The sequence below is a fragment of the Mauremys reevesii genome, linkage group 7 (genome assembly GCF_016161935.1).
Source record: "Mauremys reevesii isolate NIE-2019 linkage group 7, ASM1616193v1, whole genome shotgun sequence".
NCBI lineage: Eukaryota > Metazoa > Chordata > Testudines > Geoemydidae > Mauremys > Mauremys reevesii.
Window position 1 is genome coordinate 20,401,186 of NC_052629.1, and position 25,527 is coordinate 20,426,712.

Sequence of the window (25,527 nt, forward strand, 5' to 3'; positions counted from 1 at the left end):
GCACAGCTTCATTCCAGGTTGAAACTGGCCACTCAGTTCTCAAGGGCTTAGCCCCCAGAGCAAATTTAGCTGTCGTAATATTAAACAAAAAATTAGTCAAGCTGGGTTTATTAGATTACTGTCTCCCTCAATATTTTTCTTCTTCTCAATTTCCAAACACATAGCAGTTCTAGAGGCTTATTAGCAGTCCCTAGCACCAGAGGATATTAAAAAAGTGATAACAGGCCCACAATTGCTATAACCTCACAGTCTTGTTCACTGAGTCACTGTATCACTGACCACAGCCAACCAACCATTAGCGTGCTCTCATTTTATGGGTTGTGATGCAGGGCGGTGGAACCCACTTACAGGAAACAAGTCTATAGAGAAACTCCACTTACAGTGAAGCAGAGAGAAAACACTGAGTCATTACGCACTAGATAATACTTAGTCCTGCCATGAGTGCAGGGGACTGGACTAGATGACCTCTCGAGCTCCTTCCCAGTCCTATGATTCTCTGATTTCCAGACTTGTTGATAAACTTCCAGTCCTCATATAAGTCCTCATAACCTCATTGAAATTCATGGAAAGGCTCCATGGCCATGTCTGTGTAAGGGGAAAAGATGTATTCTAACACATTAGCTAAAACATGTTAACTAAATGCATTAAAAAACTAGTGTAGACAAGGTAAATGTAATTTTAACACATGCTGGTTGAGGTAAATCCTTGAACAGTTGACGTGTTAAAACAACATCTTGCCTCAGCTACACTAGAATTTTAACTTGTTAGTTAACGTGTTAACACACCTTTTTCTTCTAGTGAAGGTGAGGCCCCATTTGGATCAGTTCCATAGTGAACTTTCACTCAGTTTACTGTGAGATTACACCCTCTTGGACTGCAGCAACGATCACCTATGGGATAGATATTTATTGGTGAGTTCCAAGAGTATTATCCCCTCCCGCATCCTCCTCAGCTTTGAATGAGCAGAGGAGGAGAAGACGAAAAGTTGCTACTTTGATATGGGGGTGAGGTGTTGGGGTTGGAGGGAGCAGTAAGGAGAGCTCTTCAACTCCTGACTTTGCTGCAGTTACTTTCATTTGAGAATGAAAATGGACTTTTCCAGAGCCCCTTCCTCCCACTAACTTCCAGAGCTGCATGAAATGGCATGTGGTAAAGTGAGGGCCTGCCTTTACCACTCCTGGTGTGGGAGAAGGAATTTTCTTCCCCCATCCCCCCTCTCCAGTTATAATTAGAGTTAAGTTTATAACGCAGTGTTTGGTTTCAGGGCAAAACCCGCACTAAATAGCTAACAAACACACAACGTGTGTTAGGTTTGCACCAGAAGTGATGCATGATATTATTATTAATTCATTTGTCCTGCGGTAGTTCTTTGAGACCCTCGTAAGGGACTGAGGTCCAATTGTGTTAGGTGCTGTACATATGTGTTCTAAAAAGACAATCCTACACCAAAGAGATTATAATCTAAGCATACAATGAGACAAGAGACAGCAAGAGATTAACAAATGGAACATGGAGGGGGAGACAAGGTAGCAATGAAATGATGGTATTTGGTATAATAAGCAGCAGTCCCATCACACCTGCTCCCTAGCCATTGATCAACTAACTTCTGCTTAGCAGCCCCAATTTAATAAACAGTCAGAGTTCAAGGATTTACACCAGGGAACAATGTTCATCTCATGAATGGCAAAGAAGCAAGCGACTGTGTCAGTTTCAGCTCTACCACTCCCATCCTTCCCCTTCCACATAGGAGCTGTTTAACAGCGATTATAGTGGTTTTAAAGGTTGTCGTTCCTTCTGCCCGGTGGCTGCTTAACAGTGGGATCAGAGGAGAAAAAAAATGACTCCAAAGGTCACTCAGAAACAACCAATAGGCCAAGGCATATGGGAGGACAGGGGGCTGACGTGCAATGGTTGCATGGAACTAGATTGCTTAAAAACCATCTATTCTGAAAAGCATCCCAGCCACAATGACCATTTTGTTTCTGTTCTGTTTTGTTCCTGTACTGTATCCCACCCAAATGTACCTCTTTAGCATAAACTCTTTCAGGCAGGGGCTAGGTGCTGTGCTTGTATTATATAGTGCTGTTTTTGCTACTACATAAATAACAATAGAGCCCTCGGGCAACTTTAGATTCCCAAACGTGTGGCCAAACTAGTTTATATTTCTCCCCTCCCTACAAATGCATAATTCATGACATGACAGGAATTCTAGTGGTAGCTGAAATGGACATGCATAATAAGCGGCATTTTGTTCAGCGCTCTCCAAAGTTTCTCATGGAGTGTGTTCATCCCACTGCACAATACACTGTGTAGAAAGAGAGCCCCATTGCATCCCCAAAGAATAACCTACTCCAGGCAGCACATTGAGCAGCCTCTCCGCCTCATTATGGATGGGTGAAGGTCTAACTGCTACCATAACACAAATCTTTCCCTTCTGTGCAAGATTTAGTAATTCAGCCTTATAAGACAATACAGGAAATAGCCCTTTTTTTGGTAGGAGTATGGGAAGTAGCCTTTTCTCAGTGCTAACGTAGTGTTGCAGTAGAAAAATTCCACAGCAAAGTAGTCATGGGGGGTTAATCAAACGTTACATGGTTTCTCAACTCTTGTCATTTGCAGTGTGCCAAAAATATGAGCTAGCTCAACATTTGACAGCAGTGATGAATGTCATTACCAATAGCTAAATATTTTGTTTCTGTAAAAATGCTAATGAGTGTGTCGAAATGTGCTTCAGAAGTAGCAGCGCAGAGACAGCTGCGCAATTGTGGTTTCACTAGAGATTTCCTTTAAGACTCGGGTTCCTGCTCTCTGTGTTTTTCTTTCTACGTTAAATGTCATATCTGGCTTGTTTGGTTTGTGTGATAATTGAGCAATGGCTTTCGGTAAATGGCATAGGGAAGGAGAGGTCTGATTTAGACTTGGATAGTCTGATAAAACCAAAGCATTTATTTTGTAAAAAATGGGCTAACTTCATCCAGTAGTTTAACTCCATTGAAACAAGCAACTCGGTACCTAAAACTTTAATCTTTCTTCTGGTTTATGCTCTTCTTATTTATTTGTCTTATGGTAGCACCTACAAGCCCCAGTCCTGGACCAGGACCCCAGCGTGCTAGGTACCGTACAAACACAGAACAAATAATGGTCCCTGCCCCAAACTGCTTACAATCTAAGCAAACCACTTGCAGTAAAATTCAAACAATCTAAAGTAATTGTGATGGCTAATTTTGGTTGCTGAATAACATTGGACATCTATTCCAGCTGATGGGCAGATACCACAGTGGACTTATCTAATGAAGAGAGTCCTCTCTCTGGCGACTGGATTTGTATCATGTACATGTATTGCACTTCAGACTCAAATTAGGATCCTAAGTTTTCATAAACATCTCTGTTAGGGTACCCTAAAGGGAGCTTCCATTTGACCAGCCATTTGGAGCTATGTTAAGGTAGAAACCATTGGCCTGTTTTACAAACTGTTATAGCCTGGTAGCATTGATAGAGAGCCCAGTATTCAAATGTGGGGACCTGAGTGAGTCCACCCACAACCAAATTTGTGGTCCCCAAACTGGCACTTAGCCTGCCCAAATGTTGAACTGAGTTTAGGCACCTACATTTGAAAACTAGGCTCAGTCTTTGGGCAGGTCTATACTTACCTGCCGGGTCGACGCGTAGCGTTCGACTTCTTGGAGTTCGAACTATCGCGTCTAATCTAGACGCGATAGTTCGAACTCTGAACGTGCTCCCGTCGACTCCGGAACTCCACCACCGCGAACGGCGGTGGCGGAGTCGACGGGGGAGCCACGGACTTCGATCCCGTGGCGTCTGGACGGGTGAGTACTTCGAACTAAGGTAGTTCGACTTCAGCTACGCTATTCGCGTAGCTGAAGTCGCGTACCTTAGTTCGACCACCCACCCTAGTGTAGACCAGGCCTTAGAGCCAAAGTCACTGGTGTAACAGAGTAAAAGTTGGTTTTGTGTGTGTGTAAAAGATCTGCAGGCAACGATGACTGACTAATATTTCATGCTTACTATGGATGGGTGAAGGCCATGAGTGGCCCTGCCAGCAGCCTCTCGCCTCACTTCCCCATCTTGGTTCCTCAGATAAACTCAGTGCAGCTGTGGGAGTATATTAATAGCCCTTTTATGGTGTTAATCTATTACCAAAAATCCCACTACCATCAGAATCCCCCCAGCACAGTCCAAACAGTACATTAGTCCCAACAGTCCAGCACCCAGTGCGGCTCCAGGGTGTCTCACCCCTCCTCACCCAACTCTCATGTTTGACTCTGGGGTCTCTCATCATACCTTGCCCCGGGCCCTCTATCTGGAGTGCTTCTTCATCCTGTTTCCTTCCCAGCTGTGGGTCCAGTTTCCTGGAGACATCAGTGGGCCTACTCCTCCATCATTCCCCAGCCTTCTCAGAGAGCCAGCAGGCATCTTCCTGTGCCACTTTCAGCCTTCAGGTCTCTGGCTGGGCTTTCTGGCCAGGGGAATTGTGATCCCCTGACCGCCTTCAGCTTTCATTTACTTGCTTGGGCTCCACTGCTCACTAGGGAACTCTCACTGCTTCCCCATTCAGGGGCATCCCTTCCCTGAAGCTCTCAGCCCAGCTCTACCCTGCTTCTGAGCGCCTGCTCTGGGTTCTGGGTTCTCGCTCAGGACTCTGTACTCTCATTTGTAACTCCCAGTGGCAGTCTTGCCCTCCTCGTTGCAGCAAACTAAGGCAAACCTGGACTGGACCAGGAGCACTGGGCCTAATTTCATTTAAGGGGCCAGCTACGCTGTTACACTTGCAAAGAGCCCCTTCTAAAGCAGACCTGAGGGTGCTGATGGGGACAAGGGAAGGGAGAATGTTTACATTAAAACTGCCTCTCCAGTACCTGGCTTGAGTAACGCTTCATGTCCTTTCAGAGGCTTTACACCCTTACGCAGACAGATCAACAGACAGTTAAAAAGAAGATTAATAATCGAATGGTGGGTTAAGTCTACTGTAACTGCCATTAAATTACAGTCACTTCGGACACCAACACCTCTTTTGCTTGGCATGGCAAGAATGACAAATAATTGGGAAAAATGGAGTTGGTTGGAGGAACAGAGATCTCCTACTTCACCCCACCCCCCCATTTAGTGTAATACGTTTGATGGGAACTGAAGATAGTCTGCAGCTGCCGCTCTCTGTTGTGACCCAGGCGCACGTGTTGCACCGTAACAATTACAATGGTTGGTCATCATGGTTTCCATCCATCGCCAAGCAACTGCATTTAGTTATACCTCAAACCGTGTTCTTTTTGATTTGCCAGAAGATTAGCTAATTCAGAATGTATGGCCAGCACTTTTGAATGAGCTCTTCATGATACGCATTGGTGACTATCGTTTACGTTCAACCCATTTGCTTCCCTAAAAATCACAGTTGGTTTGCTGACATATAAAGCAGAGGACTGAGCCCCAGCTGACTAGACATTGGGACACATTACACACACAGTTACACATTGTAACTGCTTCCAGATTGTCTCATCTTTAGACATTACCTTCCATTTCACTGACCCTGTGTGTTTCTAATGGGAGGACAAACTGGGTGAGGTAGTATCTTTTATTGGATCATAAGAACATAAGAACAGCCATACTTGGTCAGACCAAAGGTCCATCTAGACTAGTATCATATCGTCTGACAGTGGCCAATGCCAGGGAATGAATAGAGCTGGTAATCCTCAGGTGGGGGGAGGGATAGCTCAGTGGTTTGAGCATTGGCTTGTTAAACCCAAAGTTGTGAGTTCAATCCTTGAGGGGGGCCATTTAGGGAAGTGGGGTTTAAAAAAAACTGTCTGGGGATTTGTCCTGCTTTGAGTAGGGGGTTGGACTAGATGATCTTCTGAGGTCCCTTTCAACCCTGATTTAAAAAAAAAAGTGATCTATTCCCAGCTTCTGGCAAATAGAGGCTAGGGACATCATTCCTGGCTAATAGCCATTGATGGACCTATCCTCCATGAATTTATCTAGTTCTTTTTTGAATCCTGTTATAGTCTTGGCCTTCACAACATAAGTGGTCATATACCTAAGTTACCTTCCAATGACTATACATCTAAGTTATCTGAAATTAGACTCTTACATGAAAGAGTTTTACCCTCTCAAGTAAACTGAATTGGTTCTGTTCTTCTTCAAGTGCTTGCTCATGTCCATTCCATTGTAGGTGACTCCCAAGCAGTACCTCCGGAGGCAGGTAGGAGTATATGGACGTGTTGATTGCAACACAACTCTGCCAAATCTAGTGTCATCCCTGGCTTGCTGATTGATGGCATAATGCGTCATGAAGGTAAGTACTGACGACCACATTGTGGCTCTGCCGATGCCTTGGATGGGGACATGAGCCAGGAAAGTGGCTGACGACACCTGAGCTCGCAGTTACTATTGGGGGCATCACCCCTGCCAGTTCGTAGCAGGTACAGATGCAGGTGATGATCCAGGACAAAATCCTCTGGGACCACACTGGGAAGTCCTTCATTCTGTCAGCAACCGCCATAAAGAGTTGAATTGATCTGCGGAAAGGCTTAAAAAGTACACTCCAGGTAGAAAGCCAGGGCACACCTGACGTCTGGGGTGTGCAGATGCCTATCCCCATTGGATGCGTGCAGCTTTGGAGAGAACACCTGGAGGATGATGTCCTGGTTGACATGGAAGTGTGACACCACCTTTGGCAGGAAGGCAGGGTGGAGACGCAACTGGACTTTATCCTTGTAGAACACCGTGTTCAGAGGCTCCAACATAGTTTTAATCTCAGAGACTCGCCTCGTCGTTGTAATAGCTACAAGGAATGTGACCTTCCATGCCAGGTGGGAGGGAAACTGAAAGGAAAACCGGATCACGTACCGGAGGTGTTTGAGGAACCTGATCATCATCTTATGTGAGAATACTGATCTACCCTGGAGGTGCAGATGGAATGCTGATATGGCCGCCAAGTGCACCTTAGTCGATAAAAAGACAAGCCGTTGTTGCTTTAAATTCAGGAAGTAGTCTGGGATGGATTATAAAGAGGCACTTATAGGGGAGAGATTCTGCTCCGAAGCCCAGCAGGAGAAGCGCTTCCACTTTGCGAGGTAGATAGCTCTAATGGAGAGAAGGAAGGCATCCGTTAGTGAGCTGCTGTCAAGGCTTTGTAGCAAGCAGAATTGGTGGCATTTTCTGTTCTGTCTTGTGGTGAACAGGTCCACTTGGGAAGCTCCCCACCTTTGAAAGAGCATCCAGGCAACCTTGAGTGGAGGGACCACTTGTGGTGAGAGAAGAAGGACCTGCTGAGTTGATCTTCCAGCATGTTCCAAACACCGGGAGGTGGGAGACTTCTAGGTGGATAGCATGCTGGATGCAAAAGTCCCACAGGTGAAGAGCTTCCTGAGACAGGACTGACGACCAGGCTGCTCCTTGTCTGTTGACATGCAACATGGAGGCCGTGTTGTCTGTCAGTACCTGCACCACTCAACCACAGATGGGGAAGGAACACCTTGCATGCCAGGTGGACGGCCCTGAGCTCTCTGACGTTTATGTGAAGCGACAGCTCCTCCCGTGACCATAGTCCTTGAGTTTTGAGGGCACCAAGGTGTGCTCCCCAGCCGAGGTCAGACGCATCCAACACCAGCAATACTGTGGGACATGGAGCCGCAAATGGAACCCCTTCCATCCCGGATTTTGATTGCACCACCATTGGAGGGATGTGAGTACTCGGGGCGGAATCGTGAGTAGCCTGTCCAGGGGATGTCTGGCTGGGGGACAGACCGATGACAACCACATTTTGAAGGGGCCTCAGCCTCGGGCTTGCATGCTGGACTATGTAGGGACATGCAGCCATGTGGCCTAGGAATTTGATACAGACCCAGCTGTGGTGAGCAGGTGTGCGGTGACTTGGGCAGTAGGGTCAATATCAAGTGAGTAAACTCTGCAAGATTTTGATGGCATCGGATCTCTTTAAGCCCCAAGCTCAGGCTCTGCAGTGTACAGTGCCGCCAACCTGGTCCTAAAAGAGGCCCCCCCTGAAAGCTGCCAATTTCCAGTTTATATCTGACACAATGCGTTTCCCACGGTGTGAATTTCCAGAGCGCTGCCTGGAACATAAAACCCACCAGCAGAAGACTCTACAGTGCCAGATCAAATCCAAACTGTTATTTTGGGTTTACAGTCACAGTTGATAGATGGTGGGAGCTTGAAGTGTTTCTCTTCACCATGTGAACTCTCCGAATGCTGCGCTGAGCAAAGCAGCTGCAGCCTTCCTTTAAAAGAGGCTCCTGTGCTGTGGAGCTCTGTAACCTGCTACAAAGTGAAGCTTTGTTTGAACTCTGACAGACATTTGCAGTTGAATAATATTAACTGCTCTGCTCAGCCATTGGCTGCCGGAGACTGAAATCAGGCCTAAAAATAGGAGAATGTTTGAAGTGTCTGACCCTGAAGGGAAGAATTTTCACTCATAACCCAACCTGGCGCCCACCCAAGATGACATCATCTGGAGGGGAAGCTGGAAAAGATTTCAGAATGATGCTTTCCGTGAAGGAGCTCTAAATGGTTGTGTCAGCTAATCATCATGCAACACATTTGCAACAATCATGAATCAACAAAAGAAGGAAAGAGGGAATGAAGGAGAGAAGAGACAGAGACAGAAGGGGGAGATGGAAGAAATGTGTTAGAAAAAGGAGCATCCTTTATGCTTATTTCAAGGGAAATGATATGAACTATCAGAGGTGGAGTCAAGCCCACTCTGCAGTTCCATTGCTCCACTCCAATTGGGAAAAGAGACCATAAAGCTAAGAATTCCTGTAGTGTGTGGGAATCATCTGCTGGTGCAGAGTTAATAACTGGTAATGTGCTCCTGCATCCCCTAGCATATGGGTGGGAGCGTCGCGGGGTGTCTGCTGTGATCTCTGCCCAGCTTGACACCACCTCAGGTGGTGTCACGAGTCACCACAACTTAAAGCAACCTAGAGCCTGCCCAGAGTTTGCCAGGGATCGGGGGAGCACAAAGATGACTTCAAGCCACTTTGCTCCTCCTCAGCTGTGCCAAGCAGAGCTCTGGTGCAGCTGGGCATCTAGCTCTAGCTCTTGATTCCAAGGTATACGCAAAACTTTTCTTACTCCTTGCTTTGGTCATTCTTTGTAAATGTCTTTAAGTGAACCTAGTGTTCAGAAAAAGAGTCGGCTAGAGAACCCTGGAGACCGAAAACTCACAGCACAGGCAGGGCAAGCGTACCAGCATTGAGCTTACTAGTATGCTTCACTCACGGCAGCACTCTTAGGGAGTGAGAAGTTGGTTCCTTTTCCTTGCCCATGCAAGCTTTGGCATCTCAGCTGAGAATGCCTCCCTCCTCCCCGTCAGCTTTTGTAACTTGTCCATTAGCAAATGGACTGAGCTCCTCCCAGCTTGTTTCACCAAGCATCTGTCAGATGCTAATGACCTTCACTTGCTACTAACCAGGGCCAGATTCAAACCAGTAACCTGAAGGTGAAAAGTTCTGTGTTTTATTACCAACCCTCAGAACCATCCAGACTCTAGTTGTCTGTCTGTTAGAGTGTAACATGGAAACCCCCACACCGCGCCTTTCCTAGGGTTGATACTGACTCTTTACCTTCCCTTTCTAATTTTCCCTCTTAGAAAGTGAACACTCCACTCTTCTTCCCAGTGGCTCCTGGAAAAATAAACAAGAGCCCCTGTTTGAGGGTAATACACTGGGCAGTACTATGTAGCACTGAGAAAACATTATGGGTGCTCTCCCTCTAGCCCTTATTGGTAGAGAGGAAGGATTTCCATATGGTTAGGGCTCTCATCTAGGGTCTTGGGAGACCTAGGTTCAAGTCCTTGCTCTGTCAAAGACTTCTTGTGTGACCTTGGGCAAGTCACTTAACCTTTCTGTGCATCAGTTCCCCATCTGTAAAAGGAGGATAACAGCGCTTCCCTACCTCACAGAGGTTTTGTGAGGATAGAAATGTAAAAGACTGTGAGCTGCTCAGGTTCTGTGGGCCATAGAAGTACCTAAGATAGCTAGATACTGGTCATCTGGGAACCTCAGTCCATAGACTTCTGTGCTCTGATATTTGAGTCAGGAGAGAAACTCTGCTATCTCAGACTATCAGACTCTCATTCAAAATCTGTGTTCCAGTAGCATGAATGGACCCTGATTTGCTCATTTAAATCTGACCCAATTGTTTCCTGAACCTATTTCTCCAGATTTGTGTAGCCTCATTTTTTGTAACAGTAGCATACAAAGCGGTGAGTGAGCACTTTCCTCTGAAATCAGTGTGCCAGGCTCAGAGACTTCTTCCCATGCCATTCCAGGAATCTTTTGTGTTTTTTCCCTAACAAGAAAGCCTTTACTCTGTCTGCCAGGGACCACTGAACAGACTATAGTGCATTTTGTGGAGCCTTGGAAATGGAGGTAGGCCACCTATTTAATTAGGAGTCTCCACTAGCCATTTTTCCTTACACCGTCTAAATTCTCATTACATATTTATAGTGTTATTACAACAAGAATACCCAAAGCACAGGCCAAAAATCAGATGCTGCACAGAGCCTGAATGTGGCTGAAAGCTGCCCTCTCCTTTTAAACACAAGATAAGAGCAAATTTTGATCAAATGCAGGTTTTTATTGTTGGTCTTTTCAAACAGGCAAATTCTTGTCATATGCCTATCTGCCAGTGAAACCAAGTACTCTTCACTTCATCAGTTCCCTGTTAGGATTTAACTGGCTGATCACGAGAACATTCCTGGTGCATATTGACCCTGGGAGGTGTCTCAGGGATATCTGACTGGCCTTGGTTGAGCTACTCGTGAAGGCAGATGTGCTATTCCATGGAGAGTCAGGAGTTGACTCCACATGGTCCATTCTAACTAGTCCACAAGGGGTGCCAAGAGAACCAGGGAACTGAGGAAAGGTGTTTTTTTAACAGTTGGCTCTTTGAGAGCCAAGACAGAAGTGGAGGAGTGGAAGGGGGCTGGTGCTCGGGACATTTGATGCAGCAGATCAGTGGGTGATGAATACTGGAGTTGAGTGATGGTCATCAGTTTCACTTCTAAGGGTATCTGTGAGCTTTTCCTCTGGTTTTGCTTCATGCTTCCCACCTCGAGGCTTTGGCTTTGAGTTTCTGGGTTTAAACAAACCCCAAATCTCAAAGTGAAGCTTAGTCAAAACCTCCGTGTTTCATCTGGTTTTTGTGTTAAACCAATCCTGTGAAGCTGCTCTCTTTAATAGAGAGAGAATTTCTTTACTAGCAAGTGAATTGTGGGATTTTTTTAAAAGCTTTTGTTCCTCAATATATTTTACTATGACAGTGTAAAATGAATAATTGTGTGAAAGGCCGGGATGTAAACCTTAACAGCTGAAATAAATCCAGTGCAATACAGTAATGCTTGTTACTTCTGCCGCAGGTCAGCTGGCTCAAGTGCAGACCTCTAGTTTCATTGGGCATTAATGGAACTGACATCAGTGAATGAAGTTCACATCATCGATGAGCTGGATCTTATTCTTGTAGACTTAGCTTTTATTTCCCCTGATGTTTTAGATGTTCCAGGAGTCATCCTATTTCCTTGCAATCTTCTATTCATGTCATTTTAAAACAGCCTCCAAATAGGAAGAGTTCACCTTTACTAAACCAGACCAACTTTTGATTCACGCAATCTGTCTCGTGAAACTGTTGACATGACTAATATCCCTTTGTTCAACAATCTCCCGTGTCTCCATTTCATCAAACAATTCTTTATGCATATTGCATCCAAAAATTACACTAAAAGAATATTAAGTTTGCCCATGTGACATACATTCATTCCGCTCCTTTGTGCGGTATGCATTATGAGACAGTCTTTAATTAGATGGTCCTGACCTATACTGATTTTCCCCAGAACTCCCGCCTCATTCAGAGCACAGGATGAATGGTACTCACTGAATGGTTAGCTATTCAATTTTTTTTTATCGTCGCCTTTCTTTGTGTCACTCCAGGGTTTATTTACTACACACCCTCCAAACCCTCTGAATACAGAATTATTAATTTCCTTCTGAGCTTTTTTTATGGTGCTCTCATCACAGTAATATAATTCTTTGCAAACATTTAATGCATTTATTTAAACAACATCCCTGTGAGGTGAAGTGGTGTATTATCCTCATAAAAGTGGGGAACTGAAGCATGGAGATTAAAGCCAAAATTGTCAGAAGTGCCAAGGGACTTCAGGTACCACAGTGAGACACCTAGGACCTGATTTTTCAGAGTATGTAGCACTATATAGCACTTTGTATACCCAACACCCATCTCCCATTGACTTCAGTTACAGCTGTCAATGCAAATCAGGCCCCACATATCTCAAGCTGGGCACCCAGGAAATGGGTGGAAAAGTTTGGTTTAAGTAACTTGACTAGAATCACAATGAAACTCTGTGGCAAAGGCAGGGATCGCATCCAGTTCCCCAGGACAGCATTCAACGGCCTTAACCACAAGACCATCCTTTCTTTTCCTGTAATTCCCTGCCTCATTCACTACATACTTTTCAACTTCTGCAACAGATAAGGCAGGGGTCCTGTGGAAAAAATAGAATGTGATCATGTAATTAAAGACTATGTAATAATGCATGTGCTGAGCAGTTTCTAGGTTAATCAGATGGACACAGTAAGGTTCTTGCGGGACTTCATGGAGTCTGGTTATAGAAATCTCTGCTTGCTGGTGGAGAGGATTGAGAAGACTGGTGTTTGTAAACATTGTTCTGGTTATGGTGGAAAAGCTTTATCAAAGAAAGAGCTTGCTGCATGACCAAAGGTGGCCAGAATCAGAGTGAGTGTGATCTCTTTTGAACATGTGTGTGTTAGTACATACACTGCTATAGAGATACACGCACTTCTGGGGAGGAGAAAGGTAATTGGCTGGGCACCACCAGTGGGGCAAGAGGACAAATTTTGGCCAAGAATCTTGAGGCAAATCCTACTTGTACTAAATGGGCACAAATGGTTTAGCTGAAGGAAAAACTGGTATGAATTTAAATGAGCCTAATTTAAGTGGCTTTTCCCATGAACGGTGTTAAGCTGGCAATCACATAGCCTGGGCTAAACAAAATTATTTGTGCAATTGCAATCTTTTATGTTTGCATGGCAGTTTTTTCTTACAATAGTATCTACTGGCTATTGATAGGATTTTATGGTATATTAATATTACATATGTGTTATAGGATATTATTTTGTGTTCAGAAATATAGGGCCAAATCCTCAGCTGATGTTAAATAGGTGAACCGAACTGGATTTCAGTGGAGCTATGCTGCTACACACCTGCTATTGGTGTGGCCCATTGGGTGTCTGGAAATAGCTAAGCAAGTGTAGGGGGAAAAATATTTCTCCTCCCAGCTGGAACACATTGCATACGTCAGGACAAGGAGATGCATTTGTGAGACTGAATGCTCCATTTATCAGTGTATGAGCTGTTGAAAGACAGACTATATCCTAGATAATTATAACTAAGGTTAGCCTTCTTAGGAATGGAAAAGTAGTGACAATCCCAGGTTTCCCAAATCCCCCAGAATGTGCTGTCTGTTTATCTAACACCCTGGACGTGTGTTCCAGTGACTGAGGGTCAGCTAGATTTATGTAGGTACGGTTTAGCAATCTAAATACTTCAGAGTTTGTCCACAGAGTCTGTAGGCTGCTCTGGGTATTTTCATTGTCACTGCTCACAAAGGCCGTGGGAACGCAGAATGCAGTGGAAGGACTCAGATTGTACAGTCAGAAAAATAAGACTGAATGTTGAGTAACCCAAAGCAGGCCCCTTCCACTTGTTTTAGTAGGAAGTACCAGTCCTGTCTGAGCAGCTTGAACTGAAAGCCCAGTTTGACTCTCCCATGGGAAGGGATTGGGCATGGGGGGGAAACTGCTCACATTTCCCCTCCAGCAGCCTCCTGTGATTCCTGAATTAGAGAAGGATTCTCTGTGATTTCCTTATGGCAACCCACATTTATCACTTGTATCATCCTGCAAAGTCTATCAATCTGAAACCCTTTACTAGAAGGAGGGACAATAGTGGGTTCTTGTATTTACTTACTGGAAGGCAAATAGCTTCAGTATGCTACACAGTCCGTGTTCGTTCTAAAAAAGGGAAGTGGCTGTCAAGCACCAGCTTTAAAAAAAACCCAAAATGAGCCAGAATGACAGAGCTGCTGCAGTGGGAGTCCTTCTGCCAGCATCACTGAATGTTAAAGGAAAATGCCCCCGGGTTGTTCCGCCCAGCAGTGAAGCACTTCTGTGCCTCATGCTTTGTTTGGTTTAGTTTATTTTTTATACATTTTTAACTGCCTGGCATTTCTGAGCTTGTTCTTGATGTAGTGTGTTTGCCAACCATCTGTAGTCAGAAGAAGACACTTCCCTCCATAGTATTATTTTTCTTCCAGGTCCCTTCTGAAACCCTCGTCTAGTCCAGTGGTTCTTAAACTGTGGGTCAGGACCCCAAAGTGGGTTGTGACCCTATTTTAAGTGGGTCTCCAGGACTGACTTAGACTTGGTGGGGCCCAGGGCCGAAGCCTGAGCCCTACCTCCAGGGGCCAAAGCCCAAGGGCTTCAGCCCTGGAGCCGGAGCTCAAGTTACAGGCCCCTGCCTGGGGCTGAAGCCCTTGGGCTTCATCTTTGCCCCCCCCTTCCCCCTGCTTTGGCTTTGGCCCTTCCACGTGGGGCGGTGGGGCTCAGGGGGGCACAGGCTTCGGTCCCCCGTCCTGTGGTCATGTAGTAATTTTTGTTGTCAGAAGGGGGTCATGGTGCAATGAAGTTTGAGAACCCCTGATTTAGTCCATTTAAACAGTATATCCTTGATTTCCATCTCACTTGGAAATATAACAGTTACAGATTTAAAAAACAAAACAAAGGTGAAACACTCACCCCATTACAGTCAGTGGCAAAACTCCCATTGACTTCAGTGAAGCCCAGATTTCACCCCAAGTGTTTTGGAAGCAGTACAGGCCCCTTTTGTGTCCCGACTGCTAAACCAGTATTGATGTTTGCAGTGTAGCTGTAGCCACACCAGTCCCAGGATAGTAGAGAGACAAAGCGGGTGAGGTAATAACTTTTATTGGGCCAGCTTCTGCTGGTGAGAGAGACAAGCTTGTCTCTCTCATCAACAGAAATTGGTCCAATACAAGATATTTACTCACCCACCGTGTTTCTCTAAACCAGTATTGAATCAGTTTGGAAACCAGTTTACAGCCTCTTGCACTGGACTCTCACACTGTCCATGCTTGACAAACAGATGCCTGCCTTTAGCGCTTCTGCTTCCATTTAAGTCATGAAGATCTTGGTCAGTGAGGGTAGGATTGGGAATTAGACTCAGAATGTTTCGTGGTTTATTAGTGGATATGAATGCTTCTCACTTTGTGAACTTTGACATTGTTAGACTGAGCAAGGAGTGAGTGCACTTTTGCGAGACAGAGACGGCATTGCACATGCTGTAAATATAACTGGTTGAGAAAACGTTGGGACTGAAACATAAAATACAATTTGCATGAAACTGTTAGTGCTGCCTGGTCTCTGCTCCCAGTGCTGAATGATGATGCATTTTATACCAGTTTAGCTCCAAATTCAGCCATGGTGAAAGCAGCTGAGCACAAACCTCCATTAAAAGCAAGTAAGAGCTGAATTCAGGGAAATCTAGAGGTTTAATGTGTCATTAAATTCACTGAACAATGTTAGCAAAGACAAAGAGATTATACAAGCAGTTAAGGAAGGGGAAATGTCGGGTGGGTAGAGCAGGAGATTGAGAGTGATTTCTGTTTTGTACTCCTAGCTCTGCCACAGATTTGCCATGTGACCCAGGATAAGACACTTCAGTTTCTTCAGCTGTTGATAGGAATAATAATCACCTACCTTTGTGAAGCAGCTGGAAACCCTTCATTGACAAGCTGTGTATGAGCCTAGCCCAACTCCCATTTAAATCAATGGGACTCTTTCCATATGAGTGTTGAAGCAGGTCCTATAAGCCTCAAGTATGTGTCTGTCTTTGGGTTTTGTATTATTATTTTGCCCTTTAAAATACAACAGATCCCTGTTCCAAGAAGTGGAGATTGGTAATAAAAGCATGACCTGGAATTCGGGTATAAAAAAACGGCTGAAATATTCTCAGCGTCTTGTCTCTGGAGAGTGTTTTTCATCTTAAGTAACCAAAGGATTTCTCAGAAGTTGCTTTGAGAGGCTTCTTGGAAAGTGTTGGGAAGCACGTTGCTGAAGATGCTACATAGTCTGTTGACAGAAGAGAGAGGGAGGGTAGTAACCTACTTGCTTTTATATCAGAAGAGTGTCAGAGCTTGTGTTCCAGCTATAGCATATGTAATTTAGCCCAAAAGTGCTGCTTCTGGCATGCTGCTCCCACGCACTTATGTACTAATATGATGGTTTTCAGGGGCTTGTCCCTGCCAGAGCACAGCCTGTTATAAAAGACAGTTAAGAGGGAGCAATGGGGTTCTCCATATAAAATGTTTTAAACCATACCCACGCAGAGTAGCGCAGAGCACAGTTTCATCCAGGCAGATGCTTCCTGGATTAAAATGAACAAACAACTGGACCTGATGGATACTCAAATAAACGGCTTTACTGTTCTCAGTTTATAATAACACCAGGTATTATTCCAATTAACATTGCTTCTTGTTTGCTTGACTCTGGGCTTGACTCAGCTATAAGCCCCACAAGATAGCTTTGAATGTTATGCAGAATCAAACAGGACTTTACATAAATACGCCACGTTCAAACTGAGATTGCTGACAAGCCTAGATTAAAATCTCAGTCCTGGGCCCAGATGCCTAAATTTGTGTTGCCAAGTTTAGTAGAGATGGGCATGAGCCACAGGATCAGAAGCAGATCAGAACGTGCCCAGTGTTGGGGCTTTGACTTTGGCCTTCTGCTCCAGTCCTTATGCTGTATTCTTCCCGATATCAGAGGATGCACAGCATCATGCATATATTGGAGGGTAAAATTGATCTTGCAGTTTGTATTGTTTCTCATTTTTATTATGATCATTGTCAGAGAATGGAAATATGCTGCATCTTTTGTCAGTTAAAGAGACAGTGTCAGGTACCTTCAAACCTCTGACTTACCTTAAATGGTTGTGATCTTGTGGGGAATATCCCTTGTATTCTGAATGGCACTTTTGAAAAAAGGGAAATTTATTAATAAAACTGTAATCTTTCTATTCCAGTAGGTCCTAGAGGCCTCAACTAGGTCCGACCCCCATTGTGCTAGGCACTGTACAAACGTATAGTAACTGACAATCGCTGCTCCAGAGAGCTGAGTCTAAAAGACAAGGTGTAACAGGTGGATGAGACAAAGAAGTTGGGGGCAGGGGGATGGGTGAGGGATAGGGTAGCAGAACTAATAGGATGCTTTAGAACTGAGTATTTGTGTCTATACTTCTTAGCCAGTTAGTACAGTAATCACAGCACCCCACTGCCTAGCTGTTATCGGGTGGAAAAGAGATGTCAGTCATGCCCATTGCTGCCACATTGTTCTGACAGACCCCTGCACTGGCTGTGCAATATCAGCTATTTAACAAAAACTAGGGTGCTGGACAAAGCAAAAGAACAAGTAATAAATTTTGAGCTATTTGAAACTAAGTCAGAGCTCAGAAGTTGAGAGTCCATCTATTCCTTAAAAAAAAGAACAGGAGGACTTGTGGCACCTTAGAGACTAACAAATTTATTTGAGCATAAGCTTTCGTGGGCTACAGCCCACTTCATCGGGTGCATAGGATGGAACATATAGTAAGGAGATATATATACACATACAGAGAACATGAAAAGGTGGGAGTTGTCCTACCAACTCTAAGAGGCTAATTAGGCTTGAATAGAGACTGGGAATGGCTGAATCTATTTCCCCGTGTTAAGTATTTTCACACCTGTCTGTAATGGGCTATCTTGATTATCACTACAAAAGTTTTTTCTCTTAATTATCCTCTTAGAGTTGGTAGGACAGCTCCCATCTTTGCATGTTCTCTGTATGTGTATATATCTCCTTACTATATGTTCCATTCTATGCACCCGATGAAGTGGGCTGTAGCCCATGAAAGCTTATGCTCAAATAAATGTGTTAGTCTCTAAGGTGCCACAAGTACTCCTGTTCTTTTTGCAGATACAGACTAACGCAGCTGCTACTCTGAAACCTGTCATCTATTCCTTGTCTCTGACCCTGATCCCTTCCCTGTTTCTGACCCCAGCGTTTTCCCCCTTCCCCTCCTTCACTCTCTTGCCTCTCCCCACTCTCTGCCAGATCCCCCTTTTCCTCTCTGCGCTCAGTGTAGTTGACACAAACCGCACTGCAGGGCTTTCAGCATCTGGTCACAGGGCCCTGCAAATCTGCCATCTCTTTCCGCTAAGCTCCAAGCTATTTCCAGAGTAATTCTATTGTACCTCTCGGGCCTCTTGGAAAAAAGGAATCAGATCATTATGCTCACTGGGGTTCAGATCTCACAGGGGAAGGGAGAGACCAACCTGGCATATAGCTCCCTCAAAGGCATTTCTGAGCAAAAAAAGCCAAGGGCAAAAGTTTCAATGCAGCAATGGCAGGCCAATGCCCAGCAGAGTTTTGAAGGACAGATGGCCAGATTGGAAGGTGAGCAGGTAGACGGATTTTGGAAAGGGACCGGGGACACTGGCTTTGTGGCTAGGTAGAGACTTGGAATCCAAACCTAAGTTCTCAACAGTCCCAGCCTGCAATCCAGGGCCCAGACATGTTTCTAGCAAGACCCATTTCCAAAGCTGGGCACGCGTAATGAGTGATGATGGTGCCCCAGCTAAGGCATAAACAAAAAATGCCATGCTTGTTTTAGCTCTGTGCTTGCTGAATGTAAAAAGAACAGAGCCCTCTGAGAAAGAGTCCAGAAAGAAATCTGGTCTTAGAGCTTTTTTCAAGGGCATTGCAAACAGTGGAGACATAAAACAACCTATATACAAAAGTAATTGACAGTGTCCTTTTCACTTCTGCCTGACCTTTTCAGTGGTCTGTAATTTGATTACCTGGCTGTTCCTGGTCTCCCTTTCACAGCCTTGGCAACCTGGGAGATAGAATTGATGTGGCCAGCCAGTCGAAAAGTAAAAGATAGCAAAAAGTGAAAGCAAAATAACATGCTGTTGTCTTTCCTAAAAAAAAATCTCTGTATTGAGTGTTACTACTGCCATGTGTCTTGTAACTGGAAGGTGTATGGATTCCATATTCACTGCAATCTTAACCAGTTAAGAAACAACTTAAATCCCATCTGATGTCATCTGGAAACAAATGAAATTGGGAACTGCTGTCTTCATAGAAAACTCCCGTAGGATTAATAGGAAACAAATCAATAAGTTACTATGACAGTTACTCTGCAGGAAAGTTGGAGATATTCCTATAGAAAATGTATAAGAAACATGTCTGTATGAATCCTATAGAGTTCTGTAGAATTTAATCAACCTGGTTTGTTTGTATGGAGATTACTCTACATAGAACCAATCCAGATCTCTGTAGAAAATGTATAGGACATATGAGAGGTAGCATAGACTATTGGACAGGGGTTAGTGTGGCCTAGTGGACAAAATACATGGAATATTTCCTTTTTTCTCTCTTTTACCCTTTCTCTGCATCTGTATCCCAGACACATAAGGTGTTTCTCCCTCCTTTTCTCTTTTTACCTTCCTATTTTTTCTAAGTTTTCTATTTTTTTTTCTGTATCTGGTTTCCTTCCCTCTTGTTCTTATTTTGAGTACTCTGCTGGCAGTTGGGAAGAGAAAATTGAATTTGATCAGGCTCCTGTGCAGCGGTGTTTTACTCTCAGCCCCTGCAGAGGTGTGAAATTGAGCAGGACCATAGACACAATACAGATTCTAATAAGTTTCCTAATGCTGCTGACAGCCACTATAGGGGAAACCTACCACACACGAACATTCTGCTGGTAGTAGATTGGGCAGAATTATTTTGTAGAGTTCAGCCAATGCAAGAGAATCTCTTCACTCACCAGCCAATGAGTATCCTTGGTGTAGATAAGTGTTTCACCACAAGGATGCTTGTTGTCACCACTTCTCTTTCTTCTCGTCATCGATTGGATTATGAAGACATCCACTTACAAGCGTAGGAATGGAATTCAATGGTCATTGTGGACCCAGCTTGATGACCTGGACTTTGCCGATGACCTTGCACTCCTTTCGCACAGTAAACAGCAGATGCAAGAGAAGACCAACGTAGTGGCAGCCACGTCATCACAGGTTGGCCTCAACATCCACAAGGACAAGACCAAGATCCTTAGGATCAATTCCATCAGCAACGACCCAGTCACACTGAATGGAAGCCCCCTGGAAGAAGTGCAGTCCTTCACCTACCTAGGTAGCATCATCGACCAGCAGGGTGGCACAGACGCAGACATCAAAGTAAGGATTGGTAAGGCAAGAGCAGCCTTCTTACAGCTCAAGAACATCTGGAGCTCCAGAGAGCTGTCTTTGGCAATAAAGATTCGACTGTTCAACTCCAACGTGAAATCAGTCTTACTGTATGGAGCTGAAACCTGGAGGACAACCAAAACAACCACCAGGAAGATCCAGACCTTCATTAATAGCTGCCTCAGAAGGATTCTCCAGATCCGCTGGCCAGACACCATCAGTAACATCCACCTCTTGGAGAGGACCCATCAACTCCCAGCAGAGGAAGAAATTAGAAGGAGAAGGTGGGGCTGGATAGGACATACACTACGCAAGCAGCCAACCAACATCACCAGACAGGCACTGCAGTGGAACCCCCAAGGCAAGCGGAAAAGAGGCCGCCCAAGAAATACCTGGCGACGCGACCTTCAGGTTGATAGCAAAAAAATGGGCTATACCTGGAACCAGCTAGAGCGAATGGCCCAGGATAGAAGACTATGGAGATCTGTTGTTGGCGGCCCATACCCCGGTTGGGGTGACGGGCATGAATGAATGAATGAGATAAGTGTTTCCCAAACGTGGGACGCCGCTTGTGTAGGGAAAGGCCCTGGCGGGCCGGGCCGGTTTGTTTACCTGCCGCGTCCACAGGTCTGGCCGATCACGGCTCCCACTAGCCGTGGTTCACCACTCCAGGCCAATGGGAGCTTCTGGAAGCGGCGCAGGACAAGGGACATACTGGCCGCCACTTCCAGCAGCTCTCATTGGCCTGGAGCGGCAAACCGCAGCCAGTGGGAGCCACGATCAGCCAGCTGCAGATGTGGCAGGTAATAAAACCGGCCCAGCCCACCAGGGATTTTCCCTAAACAAGCGGCGTCCCAAGTTTGGGAAATACTGGTGTAGATTAATCCAGGCTCTGAAATTACAGTAGGAAACAGTCACATAAATCTCAAATGAATTCCTAATTTTCAGCACCATGGCAATGTTTCTGTCTCCATATAACTGATTTTCTCAGGCATATTCGTTAATCCCTTTGGATAGTCTCTGTACAAGTCACATACCTGAGCTGCACACTATCTAGCAATAAAAAACATCCCCTATATACAGTAAAGGCACCCCACAGGGTTTGATTATTTACTTGAGTAGTGATATGGTCAAATGTGGCCTTTTTATTTGGCCAATTAAAGTCACACTGACAACTTAAAAATTGTTTCTGTCTGAAAAATTTCTACTTGCTGTTGTTAGAAGTAACACGTACAGTTAGTACAACTATAAGAGATTAGAGAGAAAAAAGTTACCCTTTCTCTAAGTTTTCAGCTTGCTTACTTCATGCACTTGACAGCCCTTGGTTTATATTCGGTTTCACTGCATCCCCTGAATAGTCAGTTATTTTCCTCTTTCGAGTTTGTTTGGGTCTTTCACACAGCAACAGGAAAGTGAAAAACATTTTTGAAAAATAGTACAGTGTAATTATGTAATTTGAGGCCCTGATTCAGCAAGATACTTAAGCACATTCCTAACTTTAAGAGTGTGGGTATTCCCATTGAAGTCAAGGACTTTAGGCAAGCAGTCCCATTCACCTCAGTGGTAATACTAACTTTAAGTACTTTAAAGTGAGGCATGTGCTTAAGTACCTTGCTGACTGAGGGCCTAAAGGAACAGAGCGCAAGCTAAATTCTCCTGTGTGATGAATGGGCCCAATGTCTCCACAAACACATATGATGAGAGTTCAGTGCAGAAGAACTGGTTGGTTTCATAGGACAGTGTTGGAGAAGTGTGCGCTATATTGATGCTGATGTGTCTGACGTCCAGAGAACTGCTGACTCTACATCCAGTGCCAGCGCATGCACTGTTGATGAGAGAAATGGTAGGGGTTCAGGGAAGAAGTTCAGTGTCTGTACCCAAAATATGGAACTGTTGGTGCAAAAGGAGGCTAAATGTTACCACCTGCCATATGCCACGGGAGTCTTGAAGAGAGAATCCTAAGAAAAGAGTAGAGGTATAGAATAAGGTTGTTAATTCCCCTCTTAAAGTAGCCAGAACTGTGAAAGGGACATCTGCAATGTTCTTGGAGTTGTTTTACAGGTTTCTGCATAATGTAGCCTAAGATAGCCTAGCATGTCACAGAGTAGCTGAATGGTCTTAGTTGGGGCATCTCACGATATACTTTAAAACTATGCGTAGTGTGACATATGTCAATTTCCTGCAATATCCTTGGGAGACCTTATTGAATTAAATTTAAGTCTCTTTGGGTCCATTGCACTAAATGAATGGTTAAGATATTATTGTGGGCCAGGATTGTATGTAACCACACAAGGGGGGAGATGTGACAGATGTGAGACCTGGGAATTCAAAGGACTATACTGAACAATGTGCCTGACAAGAATGGGCTTTTGCAACAAAAAAGCATCAAGTGGTTTTCCTGGGGAATATCAAGGGGGAGGTGAATGCAAAGTTCCCAAATCAAGTTATGCAAAAACCCAGCCTTTTGAAGCTACATCCCGAGGAGTGAGCCATTGTCTGTTGATCACTTGTTCCATGAGGCCAAGATCTAAGGCCCACATTCTATAAAGGAAATACTGAACTATTCGTGGTTTTTCTGGTTCTGAATCTAAGACAGTTGTGAACATGTAACTATGCGGAAAACCCAGTTGTGGGTTTTGAAGGCCTGACATCTACTGACACCCAAAGCTGGAGTTGGGATGGCCTCTGTTAAGTTTTTAACATGCTTGTAGATTCTTTTATTGTTTTTAATATGTTTTCTCTGTAATACTTTTACTTTAAGAATAAATGTGCTGCTTATAAGGAATTGTATGGTAACTGTAATTGCTAGCAATTACATCGCATTCAGAGAGAAAGCAAAACACAGACACTAGCCTGTTTAGCCCATCTAGGTTGCTGGAGATACCACAGTGTAGGCAGGGAACTATGAAGCCTGGAAAAACCCTGGTCAGGAAGGAGAGAGATGTGGATCTCTGCCAGAGACTGGATGGCTGAGGAGTTAGGAGCCTAAAAGTGGGTGCCCTCAAGGGACCATGGAGGGGGAATAAGGTATAATTGCCTTGAACTGTGACACTCAGCACTTGAAAAAGTTAATTGTGTCAATACCTCAGGAGGCTGAAATTTAAATAAGCAGAGAACTTGTTCTTGCACTGATCAGAATACATCTGTTAGGAGTAGTAAAAAGCAAACTGATGGGGAAGAGAAGCTAGTCATTGCTAAAGGCTTAGTTGCCACAGAATACTCCATCCTTATGTAAAAGTTCTAGAGGTGGACTTCAGCCATAAGATCCAGAGTCCACCATAGCTCAAAGGAAAGCATGATGATTTTGGATCCAGGGTTTTGGTTTGGTCCATTTTAAAGGCAGGCATCAGAGATGAAATCCAGATCCATGACAGTCCAGTGGCTGGGAAATTATTTCTCATCTGGAGACTTTCTAATTGCACAAAACCGAACCGAACACCCTTGCCCTGCCCTGCCCCTTTCTCCGAGGCCCCAGCCCGCTCACTCTATCCCCCCATCCCTCCGTCGCTCGCTCTCCCCCACCCTCCCTCACTCGCTCATTTTCACCGGGCTGGGGAGGGTCCCTTTTTGACCGGGTGTTCCTGTTGAAAACCGGACACCTGGCAACCCTAAGTTCAGACCCAACTCTAAAATAAACATATACATTTAAAATCCCACCTATTACTGATGATGCTGACACTTGGCATAAATTAGCAATTACCAGAGTTGTGGCTGGCAACATTACACCCATCCTAGGGCACTTCTTTTGCTACTGTGAATTAGTTTTGATCAGCTGTTTTGCTCCCCTTTCCTGGTCCCCTCTTTGGACAGGTTCATCCTCCTACAACTTCAGGCTGATTTGTGTCTTTGCACAAAAAGTAATCCGTGTTGATACATATTAAGTTGGTTAGGTAGTGGGAGAGCCCCATTACACTAGGGAGCTATGTGCTGTAACTGACAAAAGTCAGTCCTTAACAAGGCTTGTAGGGGGGAAGTAGCTAAGTGACTTAGGAGTACATCTCATTGACTTCTGATGGGTCCTATGCTCCGGAGTCACCTAGGTGCCTTGAAAATCCCACCCACATTGTTTAAGCAGACTCTAATTGTCTATTTTTTTTCTTTTATAACTTTACTTATAAGATGTAGGACATACATCAGTGATCCAGTGCAGCACTTTCTGCCATGTTATCCATGCATGTATCCATGAAATTATTCTACATTAATAACTCATTTAGTTACAAGTGGTATAGTCCTTCAAAATGTGACCTTCCCTCAATCACTTGCTTGTCATGGACCCAAATGTCCATTAGGTGGCAGCAAACACAGGATATTTCACTACAACTGTAGGCTTCCTACTAGGAAGTAATGAGTAATGTTTTTCAGTATGGTTGTAGCCGGGTAGGTCCCAAGATATTAGAGAGACAAGGTGGATGAGGTAATATCTTTTATTGGACCAATAAAAGGTATTACCTCACCCACCTTGTCTCTCTAGTGTTTTTCATGAATTCACATTTCACAGGGGCATTAGAGAAGCAGAATATCAGTGCTAATCCTCAGGCCTCGGATTTTAGTCACCTTCATAGAAAATGAGCTGGGTTGGAGACTACTGGAGATTCAGGAGCACATCAGCTCAACAAGGTGGTGTAATCAGAAGCACCAGTTCATAAGAAGTCCATTTAAATTGTTTTTCTTGGTTAAATATTAATATTATTTGTAAATTAGAGAAAAAACAGTCCATCTTCCCCCCCAGCCCCCACGTGTGTGTGCCACAATACTGAAAAGAAGATATAAGACTATATGTATGGTCCTTCCTGGCTCTCACAGTGTAGGTCTACTTTTAAAAAGAGAGTGACATTCATTTGTTTGTTCTAGGTTAAATAATATCTTATTTTAATATAGGGGTCACATTTTCTAAGCTGAGGCTATATCAGCTCTTTCATTCTGAGCCCCTGATCAACCCCTTGCTAATTTCTCCAGCAGGAGACATATTTTCATGCTGAGGTCTGAGGCACAGGTGCTAACCCCAAAATCACTCACCTTGGTTAGTTTTTTGCACATATCTGACTATTTATTAGCATTTTGCAAAGATAGTGTGAGCCACTTTGATGTGGACTGATATTTACTTTATTTTAAAAATGAATGTAATAAATTTAACATTGGCTTCTGAACAGTTG

At 44.4% G+C, this 25,527-nt stretch overlaps 1 protein-coding gene across 3 annotated transcripts in view; it reads left to right on the forward strand.

Annotated features, from left to right (window-relative positions):
• Nucleotides 1-25,527, forward strand: part of LOC120408967 (phospholysine phosphohistidine inorganic pyrophosphate phosphatase) — a 170,138-nt gene that overhangs the window by 63,484 nt on the left and 81,127 nt on the right. The window contains exon 7 of one of the 3 annotated variants that reach the window (XM_039546187.1): nucleotides 15,769-15,839. The exons of the other annotated variants lie outside the window; for them this stretch is intronic. Within the exon in view, the coding sequence (XP_039402121.1) occupies nucleotides 15,769-15,802 (34 nt within the window). The 3' untranslated portion in view covers nucleotides 15,803-15,839. Of the gene's footprint in view, nucleotides 1-15,768; nucleotides 15,840-25,527 lie in introns of those variants that run through there. 3 annotated transcript variants of the gene reach the window in all.